The 16192-nt window shown below is 42.8% G+C and overlaps 1 protein-coding gene across 2 annotated transcripts in view; it reads left to right on the forward strand.

Annotated features, from left to right (window-relative positions):
• DENND1B (DENN domain containing 1B) overlaps positions 1–16192 on the forward strand; it is a 1047500-nt gene that overhangs the window by 938483 nt on the left and 92825 nt on the right. For both annotated transcript variants that reach the window (XM_069232125.1, XM_069232124.1), the window contains one exon: positions 1473–1583. In XM_069232125.1, the coding sequence (XP_069088226.1) occupies positions 1473–1583 (111 nt within the window). The remainder of the gene's footprint in view (positions 1–1472; positions 1584–16192) is intronic.

A 16192-nucleotide genomic window follows, 5' to 3' on the forward strand; every position in this document is an offset into this window, starting at 1 on the left:
TATATCCACCTCCTGCACGCATTGTTGACGTATCGGGATTTTATTGAGAAAGGTCTTGAGTTTAATCCTTTGGAGACACAGCTCCTGAAGGGTCTGCTAGAAGAAGGCTGGATATCTCAGTTGTATAATGCTCTTGTTATTAACTCCTCTAATCTATTCTTGGCATTGAGAGCTTAGTGGCAGACATGGGTGGGGGAGCTGGATTACAGTGAGTGGTGGGAGGCTCTGTGGCCCTGAGACAGCTAGCGATTTTGGCCAAGCTTTGCTTGATCCTGCTTAATTACCTGCATGCTACTTATTTGCAGCCATTGAAGCTTTGGCAGAGGATGTTGGCTTGCGCTTGATGCAGGGAGAGTGGGTGCTCATTTCTTTCATATGGTGTGGGCATGTCCTGTAATAAAGACCTGTTCGGAAGCTGTGTTACAAAACTCTGACACTGGTACTGGACTGCCCTGTCGACTGCTCGGGCCGGATTCCACTGCTGGTTCCATAGAAGATCTTGGAGTACCAAGGGAAGCAAACAGTGGACATTCATTGCAAAAAGTGGCATCGCTTGCAGATGGAACTCGGCCTCTCCCTACTCCCCCCATCAGTCGCTGCTTAGTTCAAAGGAATGGAGTGGTGCGCACAGATGGAGGAACCTGTCTTTAAGGCATGGGGGGTACTTGCGTAAAAAGATTTGGGGGCAAGTGTTGGAATTTCTCTGGACAGCTTTGACGATGGTGGAATGGTTACGGTCGCCTGCCCAACACGATGTGTGCCAAATTGTTGTTACTATAGACATTTTGGTTATTGCTGATCATAAAAACAAAAAATGTGTTTATTAAAAATAAAAAAATAAAAAGCTGGGATCTGTCCTATAGAATCTTCAGATTGAAATATGGTTTGTACAAATGATTTGATACTGTGATATATTTTACAGCAGACAATTTCTTTGTAGATTTTCAGCTATTATTTGCTTGTGTTGTTTTGGCCCGTTTCTACGAGTTACAACTGTAGCCAGCTAGACAAGAACATGCAAAAGTAGGAAGTATTTAAAATATGCGTAAGTGAAAAGGCGCACTGATTTAAAAGGCCACCTTGGATGGACTGATGGAGTCGACCATGGTACATCTAGAAGCATATGAGTGCCAGCAGCGTGAATTAAGACTTTATTTTGCTATTTTTTTCTACAAGTACATTTTATTCCCCTTTAAAATTGGGTTAATATGTTCACGCATGTTCATTGCATTTCTCTATTTGATGAAAGGGACGCCCGAGTGGATTGTGTCTACTTATGGCTTCAATACTGGGGGAAGGAATTCATTTCAAATGCAAACTCACACATTTGGGTAAGAGTGGAAGTCCTAAAGAAACAGCTAACAACACAGAATCCTGTTGGTCTTTGAGAGTGCAGTATGCAGTGCTCTTTACACTTACTGATGTCCTTTGTTCCCTAAAACCTTATTATTCTGTACATCATGTTCACCCAGGAGAGTGATGAAGATGGTGCCAGTCCCAGTTCAACTCCTGCACTGTCTACCCAGGTTAATTCATCAAACCGCCCAAGAAGGGCGAACTCTGAAAAGCGAAGACTCGGACAGGTAAAATATACACAGCATGCGTGTAGTTTTTTTGATTGAGACGGAAACTGCATATATTGTGTTTCATATGTTTTGTACAGTTGTTACTGCATACACACACGCTCACAGCCATATGAATTATTGGCATAGATTAGGGGGCACTTTCATGCCTGTTTTTGTAGTGCTGAAATTCTGTTTTTCCGACTGAAAGTGCAGTTTCTGTGACAAGGCAACACCAACACTTTTTGTTTGGGATTGGTTGTTAAAAAATGAAATCATCTGAACTTGAATGTTTCTGAGTTCTCTAATCAATTTCATAGGTGCTACATTGTCATCTTTGGCAGAAGCGTGTTTAAGTTGCCGCAGGTTCATTCTTGATTAAACACATATAGGTGTATCAGAAGGTGCATTTTCAGGCCTTGTTTACGGATAGCTTTAGCAGCTTCAAGTATTCAAAAAGTCATATAGAAAAATGCAAAGATATTAACATGCACCAGTTAGTCTGTTCTGCTTTCGTTCACATTTTGCTTCCACTCACCAGACCATAAAGCATGGGACAATGTGTTTTCTCACATGGGACATTGGCTCTCTTCCACTGTGTATCGTGTTTTTCCAAGTGTTCACCCACCTAAAAAGAGATGCACATCGATTCAAGGCGGGGAACGGGGATGATATTTCATCAGTTTTTTTACCCTCCATTATTTATCTTTATTATTTTTTGTTTAGTCATATTTTTGTTTTTAAGCTATGTCTTCCACTTACAGTAATTCAAAATCAACAGGACCCATTTTATGCTAATAATATGTATATTTTCCTGTGGCATGCATTAGATTTTAGAAGGGATTTCTGCACCTGTTGTAGCACTCCTGCCTGGTGAGTCCACTTTCACAGTACAAACTCTGCTTAATTTTGTAATGAACAATAACGATCAATAAAACAAGAATATAAGTGGTTTGTTGGAAGAGTGGTGGTAGTGGTGTGCCCATGTATTATCAGGAGTAAAAAAAATAAATGTGCTGCACTTTAAAAGAATATTGAAAGTCACCTCGGAGTTCCATGACCTTATAAAAGAAATTGACCTTCAGCTGTGTTCTTCTATATGGTCACTCACAATCGCACCAGGATAAAACTGCGTAGTGAAATCAGTGCCTATGGCATGAAGTTACTTATTGTGACTATTACTATAATGAGCAACAGAATTACCAGTGACCTTCACAAACAAGATTGCAACAAACCCTACATTTATTGTGCCTTATGGGCAACCTGAATCACTAAAATGGAGCATACACATAGTGGAGCTACTGTGATGTTGTTGCAGCAATACAGGGAGTGCAGAATTATTAGGCAAATGAGTATTTTGACCACATCATCCTCTTTATGCATGTTGTCTTACTCCAAGCTGTATAGGCTCGAAAGCCTACTACCAATTAAGTATATTAGGTGATGTGCATCTCTGTAATGAGAAGGGGTGTGGTCTAATGACATCAACACCCTATATCAGGTGTGCATAATTATTAGGCAACTTCCTTTCCTTTGGCAAAATGAGTCAAAACAAGGACTTGACAGGCTCAGAAAAGTAAAAAATAGTGAGATATCTTGCAGAGGGATGCAGCACTCTTAAAATTGCAAAGCTTCTGAAGCGTGATCATCGAACAATCAAGCGTTTCATTCAAAATAGTCAACAGGGTCGCAGGAAGCGTGTGGAAAAACCAAGGCGCAAAATAACTGCCCATGAACTGAGAAAAGTCAAGCGTGCAGCTGCCACGATGCCACTTGCCACCAGTTTGGCCATATTTCAGAGCTGCAACATCACTGGAGTGCCCAAAAGCACAAGGTGTGCAATACTCAGAGACATGGCCAAGGTAAGAAAGGCTGAAAGACGACCACCACTGAACAAGACACACAAGCTGAAACGTCAAGACTGGGCCAAGAAATATCTCAAGACTGATTTTTCTAAGGTTTTATGGACTGATGAAATGAGAGTGAGTCTTGATGGGCCAGATGGATGGGCCCTTGGGTGGATTGGTAAAGGGCAGAGAGCTCCAGTCCGACTCAGACGCCAGCAAGGTGGAGGTGGAGTACTGGTTTGGGCTGGTATCATCAAAGATGAGCTTGTGGGGCCTTTTCGGGTTGAGGATGGAGTCAAGCTCAACTCCCAGTCCTACTGCCAGTTCCTGGAAGACACCTTCTTCAAGCAGTGGTACAGGAAGAAGTCTGCATCCTTCAAGAAAAACATGATTTTCATGCAGGACAATGCTCCATCACACGCGTCCAAGTACTCCACAGCGTGGCTGGCAAGAAAGGGTATAAAAGAAGGAAATCTAATGACATGGCCTCCTTGTTCACCTGATCTGAACCCCATTGAGAACCTGTGGTCCATCATCAAATGTGAGATTTACAAGGAGGGAAAACAGTACACCTCTCTGAACAGTGTCTGGGAGGCTGTGGTTGCTGCTGCACGCAATGTTGATGGTGAACAGATCAAAACACTGACAGAATCCATGGATGGCAGGCTTTTGAGTGTCCTTGCAAAGAAAGGTGGCTATATTGGTCACGGATTTGTTTTTGTTTTGTTTTTGAATGTCAGAAATGTATATTTGTGAATGTTGAGATGTTATATTGGTTTCAATGGTAATAATAAATAATTGAAATGGGTATATATTTTTTTTTGTTAAGTTGCCTAATAATTATGCACAGTAATAGTCACCTGCACACACAGATAGCCCCCTAACATAGCTAAAACTAAAAACAAACTAAAAACTACTTCCAAAAATATTCAGCTTTGATATTAATGAGTTTTTTGGGTTCATTGAGAACATGGTTGTTGTTCAATAATAAAATTAATCCTCAAAAATACAACTTGCCTAATAATTCTGCACTCCCTGTATACAGGATCAATGATATAACTATGATATGGATAATGGGAGCACTGGAGGATGCTAGCAGAAGCAGATGCTGGAAATGTGTTCTTAATTCAGTGCTGGGAGGCCTACGGGTAGCCATGCGCTATACAAGTATCACAGAACAGAATAGAATCACAAATGCACAAAGGCCAATGGAAGACCAAGGAAAATAGAAAATATTAGCTCACATCAGCTGTATCTTTCATAATAAGCAACATAAAAAGATTAACATTTTAATCAAGTATTGGAAAGTTCTAATGATTGATGAGGATTTAATAATTGCTATAGAGCACAAACATTCAGAAGGACCTCATCAATAAAGGATATGCTCATCCATAGACTTTTCAAAAGAAATAAGAAATCCAATTGAATGTTAAATGCGAAATGGGGGTTCATGAAATGTGGAAAACGCAAGGCATGCCTGTATGCATTGTCATCACCACAGTGATCAGTTAGCTCAGAGCATAGCATAAGATCAGAACAATGATGTGTAAAACGGATTGCATAGTTTCTGCACTGCAGTGTGGCTGCAACAGCCTATACATAGAACGCATGGCCAAAACCGAAAGAGTTTTACAACACTTTTTTGCCATAAAGAATATGGACGTGTTATCCAGTGCTGTGTCATTTTGAAAAAGAAAATGGCAGTAAATTGAGTGACTTCAAATTCTTTCTGTTGTAAATCGTAGAGCGTCCAACAAGAGCAGGCAATAGAGAACAGATTCTGAGGTGTAAAGAATCGTTTTTAGGGTCGAGCGCAAGCGCTCTGGCCTGTTGTAATCTCTCTGTGGGCTTTTAACCACACCCACTCTTGCTAGTCGTTCTTTCTTGTACTTGTCTTAAATGCTTTATTTTTATTGGTGCATTTTGTGAAATGTCCCTTCTTTGTATGCTGAGTTCCCTCCCAGGTGATTTCACTAAGTGAACATTTTTGTTGTTCATCCCAGTTGCGATCCTTTCTAGGCATTCATGCAGGGAGCCAGTAACTGTCGCGCTCGCGCTCATGGCATCTATGGCTCTTTGAATTGACTTGCTTATGTCAACTGTTTTACTTTTCATTTTCAATTTATGTGGCAAGAAAAGTCCATTTAGGAATGTACAACGCTGAAAGCTCTAACTCGAGCAAAGGTGAGACCCATTGCAGTGTAAATGCTTGTTCATTCTGTAATTTGGCACACTTACTGAGCAATACATGTATGTTATTGATGTATGAAGATAAGGAGGAAGTATGAAAATAAATTTTGCCTCTTGTACAAGTAAAAGGCAGCCAGAGATGTTCATTCCTTTGTAGGGTTTGATTTCTATGGTGGCTTGGATGTAGATTGTATCAATATGAGATGGATAGTGTGGGCTAATCTGGGCGATAGAAAGACCAAAATCTATAAAGTCATAGATAAGAGCTGGGTGGCTCCCATTCCCATTATAATTTTCTGAAAATATGATTATGGGAATTATTTTAATAATCGTGTGCTGAACTGTGGACAGAAGAATATGAGTAAAATGCAAAATACGGTAGTAAACCGCTTGGAAAATGTCCCAACAATACTCAATAGGAAATATGAGCAATCATTGCTTTTAAGGATGTATATCAAACTTCAAAGCAATAAGGCTTGTGGTGCTAGCCACGGAGAGAACTAGCGATTGCAGCTGTAATAACATTTTAGAAGGTTTGTAATGAGGTCATTAAATGCCATCAAATGAAGAATCACAGAAAGCATATGAAGCGTGTGTGATACAGATCTTGAGTCATAAGCAATAGCAAAATAACGAAAATGCACTGCATAATTTTAGTTGTTCAATGATTCTGCAGTACCAACGTTATTGTAGTGGGTGAACTGCAATAGATATAGAAAAAAGACTTTAAAGCATTGGATGTGTTGAGATAATATGAAGATAGAGTTAGGACTAAAATGAACTTGGTGGGCCGCATCATCACGCCTTTCTATGTTTATGATAGACTGTGTACCCAGAAAAAAGTAACTTGTCTGAATGTAGCAATTATAGGGAAGAGTAAGAACAGTGTGGCATCTATGGACTTAGCTGAGTGACATGAACATGTGCTTTTCATAAAATTATTAGATATAGTACTTTACAAAGGCACTGGAAACCTTTTTAATGAATCATTAAGAAATAATACATATATATATATATATTTTTATATATATATAATTTTACTGACTTTGAGAGCATGACTGTCCTTTTTCTGTAACAGGCATCTGAGATAATAACTAATAATGTTTAACTAATAATGTTGGCGCCATTTGACACATTTTTACTAATTTTCCAAAGAAAAGTTTATGCACCTCAGCTCCTTCCCGGAAAGTTTCAGGATGATCCATCAAGTGGGGGCAGAGAAAACAAGCATTTGCAATGCAACGGGTCTCGCGTTTGCTCGTGTTAGAGCTGATAGCGTTGTAAACTCCTACCCGGACTTTTCACTGGTAATAAAACCTATCGGCAAAAGTGCAATTATGTACGTAACCGGAAAAAGTGCAATTAACTGTGTAACAGGGTCGATATTATGTAAAACGCTCGACTTCTGCCAAGCGAGATCGCGCTGGGAAAATAGAGAAAAAGTAGTCCACGAGCCGATTGGAAAACAGCGAGCCACGCATGTTTTCTGTACTTGGTCGATGCGCTCGAGGAGGGCTATCCACCAGAAAAGGCATGACGTATGCATGCCTTCAACTAATGAAATCAAGCAGATTCTAACAGGCAAGCCCACGAGCCAATAAAAGACACTGACGTGATGTGGACAGGGCTCCGAGCCCTTTTTAATTCCTAAAGCGTCTCTCTTAGCGAAACGCATGCGCAAGCACATGCAACGCAGGCTCGAACCTAAAAAGGCGGGGGTCCAAAAGGTATTTTTTGCCCATATAGTTTCCATAGGGATTTTTTAATAGCATTACGAGAAAAAATAATTAAACAGAATTACACCAAATTTGGCAGAAAGCTAGCAATTTACCCAGAAAATGTGCTTTTGATTTGGTGTAAATCTGTTCAGCTATTTTAGGGAAATGAAGATTTAAAATTAGCAGTATCTAGTGCAACAGTATTTCGGCAGAGAAAAAAAGAGCTTTCTGACTAGGTCAGTTCCTTGAGACCGAAAGTGGTTCAGCAGGACTGAGAGCTCTGTTTGTCTGGCCACAACATGAGGAAGACTTTTGCAGCCACCATTACAGGACTTGATCCCAAGTTCTAAAACACTAGACAAAAAAACCTTTGACAGAGGTAAGGAGTCCTATCCTGACCCCCATCCCCTTTTGAGGGGGGTGAGGGGCAGAGGGGCTAGCCCCTCCCACCCCCATGGAGTACCCAAGTATAATTGGCACCACCATAGATTTCAGATGTCATCAGTGATGTAATATGTGATGTTTTAAGCAGCTCATCATAACGGTGCAAATTATTCTTATGCCATTTAGGTATTACTGTTTTTTCTGTTTTTAAATAGTTTCATTATTAGAAGACCTGCATATAGGTCCACTTTAACTGTAAAAAAAAAAATCCATCTTGACTTCTTCATGCAGGAATTTGTGGTGAATCATCAACCAGGGTGTAGGAGGCTGGCCCTCTATGTAGTGTGCAAAATTAGGGACACTGTGCTGCGGGTTGAGGCAACCACACATTGGTTTACAGAGGTAAAAACTAGACCACCTAATGTTCTATTTTTATGGTTGCTGGGTCGAACAGGTAGGCTAATCTTGGAGACATGCACAGCATTTGTTTTACACACATTATCAATAAATGAGACCACATACTCAAAAGAATACCTCAAGACTAATTTACAAAAATACTACAGATTTTTATAAACATTTTAAAACCAAGATCATCAAAATTGAGTAAATACTGAAGTTTTAATACAAATAGTATTTTTGTGTGTAATTACGCACCATAGAAATTAATTGAGAAAATACTTTGAAAATACAGATAAAATCAGGCAGTGAGATTACCAATGTCTCCTTTTGCAGGTAGGGCACTATTGACAAGCTGGAGAAGTGCAGGCAGTTCCCGGTTTCAGCGGAAGCAGCTGCAGAAAGTAGTTGGAGCTTATGCCAGGCCATTGCTGGGGACCACTTGGAAAAGTGCTGCACAGGTGGACTTCAAGGTAAGTCCAGGGGGTCCCCTTGGTGTGTCAAGGTCGCAATGGGTAGAGGGACCCTTGGATCTTCAGTGCAGGGCACCTGCATGGCTGAGTGCAGAGGAAATTTGTGAGCTCAGAGCTATGTTCAAAGGTGCCCTTGGAAGCAGGAGGTAGGTCTCTTGGAGGGTCATGTGCAGATCAGCAGGGTCACTCTGGTGGGAAGCCCAGGTGGTTCCTAAAGTCCCTCGACTGGGGCTTTCTCATGGTCCTTTTTCAGTCCGGAAAGGACTATCCTTATGGGTGTCCGATGTGAGGCCCTATATCATGGTCTGGCCACTGGAGGGCTCAGTGCCACCAAACTTGGCACACTGGCAGGGTTTTTCCTCACAGTCCGATGGGTGACGTTTGGTCCAGCTGCAGCGTCCGGTTCCTTGGTCAGCAGCCAGTCAGTGAAGTGGCCTTCACTGGGTCTTTGGTTCCTTGTGGATGTAGAGTGATGCCTTCACTCTGGAGGGAGATCTTTGGCGATTTTTAAAGAGTGGGGTTCCTCTGAGGGTTTGTAGAGTCCATCCAACATTCAAGCAACCCCTCAGTGACAAATGTTGAGTCCTGGGTGCAGCAGGCAGGGTTTGGAGCCTTTTCTTGGTGCAGCAGGACTTCAGTTCTTGAACCTTGGGTCTTCTTTATTGCTGGTCTTCTTTGGTCCTTGTAATCTGATTTCTTGGTCCAGGGATGTCCACTGAAAACTGCATTTATTGGACATTTTAGGGGGTACCTAGTAGTGGCAAATGGGAAATCCACCTCAGGGTGGCTACACTCACTAAGTGACCACTTCCTGTGGGCAGAGGTCACTTCCCTTCAACTAATTCCCAATTTATCTTCCATGCAAGATGGAGGAAAATGAAATGGAGGGGTCACCTCGCGTGTAACACCTTGGGGGTGTTGTAAGCCAGGACTGACCACTCCTCCTGTCCTTTGTCTGGTTTCCCGCCATTGCTCCCGCCAAAAGCAGGGGTTTGCAACAGGGGTGGCCATCTGCTGTTAGCAGCTGGTCTGGGGTTTGAGTTTTAAGGGCGGTAAGCCATTTGAAGCTCGCTAGCAGGGCAGTGCACATTCCTCATGGAGGTGGTTTTAGCATCTCCACCCAGGAAGGGCTTTGTTCTGAGTCCCATAGACAGGATCTCTGACCCAGGGGGCTCAGAATTGTGTCTGGTGGTGGCATGCTGGTTGTGACTGGCCAGCAAACATGCCAAGGTAGTTAGCTTTTGCAGGTGGCACCTCTAAAGTGACCCCTGGGTAATTTTTTTTATAAATCCAATATGGGTACCAATTTGGATTTATAATTTTGAGTTGTTTGATACCAAACAATCCAGGGTTCACGGTGGCTATCAAGTAGCTGTGAAACTCATACTGTCCAGTGTCCATCATATGCATTAAAATGGCTGCCCTGTTCACTTACTATGTCCTAGGTTTGGCAAGGACACAGTAGGGGCATATTTCTCATGCATCTATGCCCACACATACAGTATAGTGTTCCCTGCCTTAGGGATGGAAGGCCTGCCAGAGGGTTGACTTACCTATAGTGCATGCAGTGTGTAGTGGACAGGACACACAGGCTGTGTGCAATGTTGAGTTTGTCTTCAGGCATCAGAACACTCAACCTGTGATGGCACTGTTTGGTGCTTCTGGATGCATGGCCCTAGAGGGTGGCACAATCTGTGCTGCTGCCTTAAGGGGCCTACTCTTAGTACCCCATGCCCTGGGTACCTAAGTACCATTTACTAGGGAATTATAGTGGTAGCTAAAGGTGTTGCCAATTGTGCCAGTGCATCACAACAGTTTTGGGGAAAGAGATCTGGCACGGGGAACCTTATAGAAAGGGCCCTGAGCAATAACAACTTTGAGACGACATCAAATACCAGGTAAAAAGTGGAGGCTAACCATGGCAAAAGAGGCCTTTTCTCACACAGGGGAGAGGTAAAGGTGGGTATAGTCCCAAAACTGTATTTTTCTATGTTAATTCCCTTAGGAAATATTGCACTCCAATACAGAAAAAAAAGTTGAGTGGAATTACATAAATTTGGCTGAAAGGTTCCTGAAAAAGCATGCTTTTAGCAATTTATTATGAATCTATGTAGTTATTTGTCAGACATTTGTGTTTAAAGAAGTTCTCGAAGTGCCATCAAGGGGTTAAAAAGTTAGATATATTATCTGGACAGTGGGTTCAGCGCTATTGAAAATTTTAAAAACAAAATAGGTCTTCTGATTGGTCAAAATAGCTTTTTTTCCTGTTGACCATTCAGTACTTTGGGACTTGTCCCTGTTCCCTCCATACTGAGCGATCTGATTGACTGGCCTCCATTAAAAGGCTTGGGGCTAGTTGTGCTAAGATTCCAGTTTGCAATTTCCAAATTGCGATTTTTTTGATTCACAGTTAGAAACTTTGCAAACTGCAATGTACAACAGTGTCACAGACTCTGTTTGCGATTCCCAAATGGCTCGCAAGGGACCTACCTGCCATATCAATATTCTTGAGGCAGGTCCCAATTCGTGACCTGTTGGGAATGGCCACAGTCACAGGGATGGTGACCTGCTGGGGTCAGAAGACCACTGTGTCTGTGATAGCTTTTTAAATAAAGCAGGTTTTTTTTGTAATACAGCACACATTCCTAAAAGGAAAATGGGATGCATTACAAAAATGAAGAGTTTTCTTTTATTTTTTTATGAGCAGGCAGTGGTTCACAAGACCACTTCCTGCTCTTAAATTTTTTTTGCGCCCACATCCACAAATGGGACAAGTTCCTATGGGGGCTCCTTCCTATTTGCGAATGAGTTACCCCCGCCTCTAGATAGGCGAATAAATATGAATGTTTTGTGGCTGCATTCTGATTGCAAAACATTCTTACATATCAGTACTATTCGGTATTAAGAAGAGTTGCCCCTAGACACTCCCCTTCCTAATATCGAATGGCAAAAGCAAAATTTGATTCGGTAACAATTTATTGAGTCATATTTTGCCTTTGATACATGGCAAAAAGCATTTTTCCCTTCGCAAATGGCCCACTGGGCCATTTGCAACCCGGAAAAATGCTTGGTACATCAGGCCCTTGGTCCCTATGTCCTGAAATCATTGAAATGATAAAAGGTTGCTGTGTAGGAACTCCCTGACCTCCAAGCACTTGTTTGGGGCAGGGCACCTAAAGAACACCCCCACCCCACAGCCAAATAATTGTGGTCCATAGGTACTGCAGTTCTCCCACCGGGATTAAGCAAAGCCCTTCTATGAGGTGCTGCCTAAGTCGCTTATCAAGGTTCACCCCCATGTTATTGCAGTACTGTGCAAGCTCCATCTACGAAACTTGCTACTTGCCTCAAAACCATGAGGGTGAAGCCTGGGTTAAAAGTATTCTATAAGATAATGTGGTTTAAGCACCGAAGGGATTTGGAGCAGTGCCTGGCTGAAGATGCAGCCGAGGTGTTCACTGCTCGCAGCAGGATGGGTGGAGACCCAAGTCCTGTGGTCATCCCCTCGGATCGCACGCATGAAGACCACACATAGAACCTGTCATGAGTGATGTAATATTTGAGGTCATAAACAGTGCATGACTGGATGCAAGATATAGTTAGCCCAGTAAACTATAACTAGTGAGTTTCAGTGGTTTTTTGGGGTCTTAAATATCAATTTTATTATGATTTCTGGACCTATGTCCATGTTAATACTTTTTTCCAGTGAGACTATATGAGTATATGTATGTTCAATGATGTGTAGCTGCAGATACACATGCTATGCATAGTCCTGCCAACTAGTGTTGGGCTCGGAGTGTTACAAGTTGTTTTTCTTCGAAGAAGTGTTTTCGTGTCACAGGATCAAGTGATCCTCCTCTTCGGCTCCATTGCGCATGGGCATCGACTCCATGTTAGATTGCTTTCTTTCCGCCATCAGGTTCGGACGTGTTTCTTTTCGCTACGGTAGTTCGAGTCAGAAAAGTTCTAAAAACTCTCAAATTTGCTGGTATTGTTTCAATCACGTTTCATCTCTCATTGACAATTTGGTACTGTCGGATCCAACTTCTTTACTCGCCCGTCAGGGCACCCGCGCCCAACTCTGGCCTGGTCGGGCAGACCGCATGGAAGCCTCATGGACCGGACCCCATTTCGCTTCTGTTCTCGGTGCCACGCCAAGTTTCCATATATAGACTGTAATCTCTGTCTATCTCCAGACCATCGAGAGGATACTTGTGAGGCCTGCAGATCCTTCTGCTCGAAGAAGACTCTACGAGACAGAGGAGCGCGAAGGTTGGAAATGGTGTCAAGAAGCACTGAACGTCTCGACCTGGAGGAGGAGGAGATTATGCAGACCGCGGTCTCCGTCCGAGGGTCCGATTCCAAGCAGGAGTCTGAGGAGGCCAGACCGGTCACGGCAGAACAGCACGTGAGTATACCTGACCCTGTCCAATCCAAGCCCAAACATAAGGCCTCGGGAATGCCACTGCCAGAAGGCCATGGCTCAACCCACAAAAAGTCCTCTGGTGAGCAAGCAACAACTTCGGCACTGAGAAAGGCCACACCACCGAAGCCTTCGGACTCGAGCCGAAGCACTGGCTCCGAAACAGGCAAACACCGACCCATCGAGTTGAAGCCTCGAAAATCGCTTTCGGAGCTGAGGCCAACATCCACTCCCGGCCTTTCGATCCCGAGAAAACCGGCTTCGGAGCCGAAAAGACCCAGCTACACAGAGGAGCATTGACTTTCGAAACAACTTAAACAAAGCAATAGATTTTAGGAGGAACTCAAACAAATTGAGGACATTGATGAAAGGCAGGCCAGAATTCATATTCATAAAGACACTGGCAAGATTATAACTGCACCTCCTCTGAAGAATAAGAGGAAGCTAGCCTTTCAATGACAATTGGACACTGATCAGCCACCAGCTAAAGTGCCAAGGCCTCAGCAAAAATCTCCACCTCCACAATTTTCACCTCATCAGTCTCCTCCTCATTCTCCTCACCTGATTGTCTCTCCACCTACTACTCCTACACCTGCACAGTCTCCTGTACATTCTGTAGACTCACAACAGGACAATGTCAATCCATGGGATCTCTGATCCAGATCCCATTTTGGATAACAGCCCAGACTGCTATCCTTCCAAACCATCACCACCAGAAGATAGCACTGGATACACTCAAGCTCTGGCTAGGGCGGCATCATACCACAATGTCGCCATGCACACTGAGCCTTTTGAGGATGGTTTTCTCTTTATTACATTATCCTCCACTCACACTACTTACCAGTCCCTTCCCATGCTTCCAGGCATGTTAAAGCACACACATCAAATATTTCAAGAGCCAGTCAAAGCCAGGATCATCACTCCCAGAGTGGATAAAAAATATAAACCACTTCCCTCTGACCCGCATTCATTACTCAACTACTGCCTCCTGATTCTGTAGTTGTGAGTGTAGCAAGGAAAAGGGCCAACTCTCAGTCATCTGGTGATGCACGACCACCAGACAAGGACAGCAGGAGATTTGATGTTGCTGGCAAGAGAGTAGCATCGCAAGCATCCAATCAATGGAGAATAGCCAACTCCCAAGCACTACTGGCTAGGCATGATAGGGCCCACTGGGACGAGATGAAAGATATCATCCAGCATCTCCCCAAAGACCAAGAAAAGAGAGCACAGCAAATAGTTGAGGAAGGGCAGGCTATTACTAACAACCAGGTTAGATCAGCCCTAGTCTCAGCAGACACAGCAGCTAGGACAATCAATACTGCTGTTACTATTCGGAGTCACGCATGGCTTCGGTCATCAGGGTTTGAGCCTGAAATCCAGCAGGCTGTCCTTAATATGCCATTCAATGAGAAACTGTTTTTTGGCCCTGAAGTTGATGTGGCCATTGAAAAAAATGAAGAAAGACTCAGACACCGCTAAAGCCATGGGTGCTCTGTATACTACACAATACAGAGGTTCATTTTGGAAACCTCAATACAGGAGTGGTTTTAGAGCACAAACACCTAAGGCATCCACCTCACAATCCAAATCATTTTACCAGCCTCAATACCAACGAGGTGGGTGTAGAGGAACTTATAAAGGCCAATTCCCCAGAGGAGGGGGAAATATTAGCCAACAAAACAAGCCTCACAGCCAAAACAGTGACTGTCTCCATCTCTTCCCTCATCACACTTCACCTGTGGGATGAAGACTGCAAACGTTCCACAAAAATTGGTTACCCATTACAACAGACAACTGAGTATTGTCTATTATCCGCAATGGTTACTGCATAGAATTAGCACAAATTCCTCCAAAACCACACAAACTCTTCTCCATGTTGCAAGAAGAAGTACAGTCACTATTACTCAAACAAGCCATAGAGCTTGTACCACAAGATCAGATAGGAACAGGGGTTTACTCCCTGTACTTCCTTATTCCCAAAAAAGATGGAACTTTGAGACCAATACTAGATCTCAGAACTCTCAATCTTTACATCCTTGCAGAACACTTTCACATGGTAACAAAACAGGATGTAGTCCTACTACTACAACAACAACAAGATTTCATGGCAACATTGGACCTCAAGGATGCGTATTTTCACATACCCATCCATCCAGCGCACAGAAAATATCTCAGGTTTGTAATACGGGGAAACATTACCAGTTCAAAGTGTTACCCTTTGGGATAACAACAGCTCCCAGAGTATTTACAAAGTGCCTTGTGGTGGTTGCAGCCTACCTAAGAAGACAAGACAGCCATGTCTTTCCATATCTGGACGATTGGCTAATAAAATCCAACAGTCATACACAGTGTCAAAACCATACACATTATGTAATATAAACCCTACACACTCTAGGGTTCTCTATAAACTACCAAAAATCCCACTCTAAACCTGCGCAAATTCAACAGTATTTAGGAGCCACACTAAATATGCAAACAGCACTTGCAAGCCCAAGTCCACAAAAGGTACAAACATTCCACAATGTATTAGCACAAATTCAGTCAAACCAGCAGTACACAGACAGATATGTAATGAAACTGTTGGGCATGATGGCATCATGTATCGCCATTGTCCCAAATGCAAGATTAAACATGCGGCCCTTACAGCAGTGCCTTGCAAAACAATGGTCACAGGCACACAGTCAACTTCAAGATCTAGTGTTGATAGACCTCCAAACACGCGTATCACTTTAGTGGTGGAATTTCACAAATTCAAACAAACATTTCAAGATCCTGTGCCTCACACCACACTTACAACAGATGCATCAATGATTGGATGGGGAGCACACCTCAACATTCAAGGACAATGGGACACCAAAAACAAACAACTTCACATAAATCACCTAGAATTAATAGCCGTATTCCTAGCACTTAAAGCCTTTCAACCTCTTCTTGTTCACAAACACATTCTGATCAAAACAGACAACATAACTACAATATATTACCTAAACAAACAAGGAGGGACCCACTCATCGCAACTGTCCCTTCTAGCACAAAAGATTTGGCATTGGGCAGTACACAACAACATTCACCTAGTAGCACAACACATTCCAGGGCTACACAACCAATTGGCAGATGTTTTCAGCAGAGATCATCAACAAACACACAAATGGGAAATTCATCCCGAAGTGCTTCAGACATACTTTCATCACTGGGG

The sequence above is a fragment of the Pleurodeles waltl genome, chromosome 4_2 (assembly GCF_031143425.1).
Source record: "Pleurodeles waltl isolate 20211129_DDA chromosome 4_2, aPleWal1.hap1.20221129, whole genome shotgun sequence".
NCBI classification, from domain to species: domain Eukaryota; kingdom Metazoa; phylum Chordata; class Amphibia; order Caudata; family Salamandridae; genus Pleurodeles; species Pleurodeles waltl.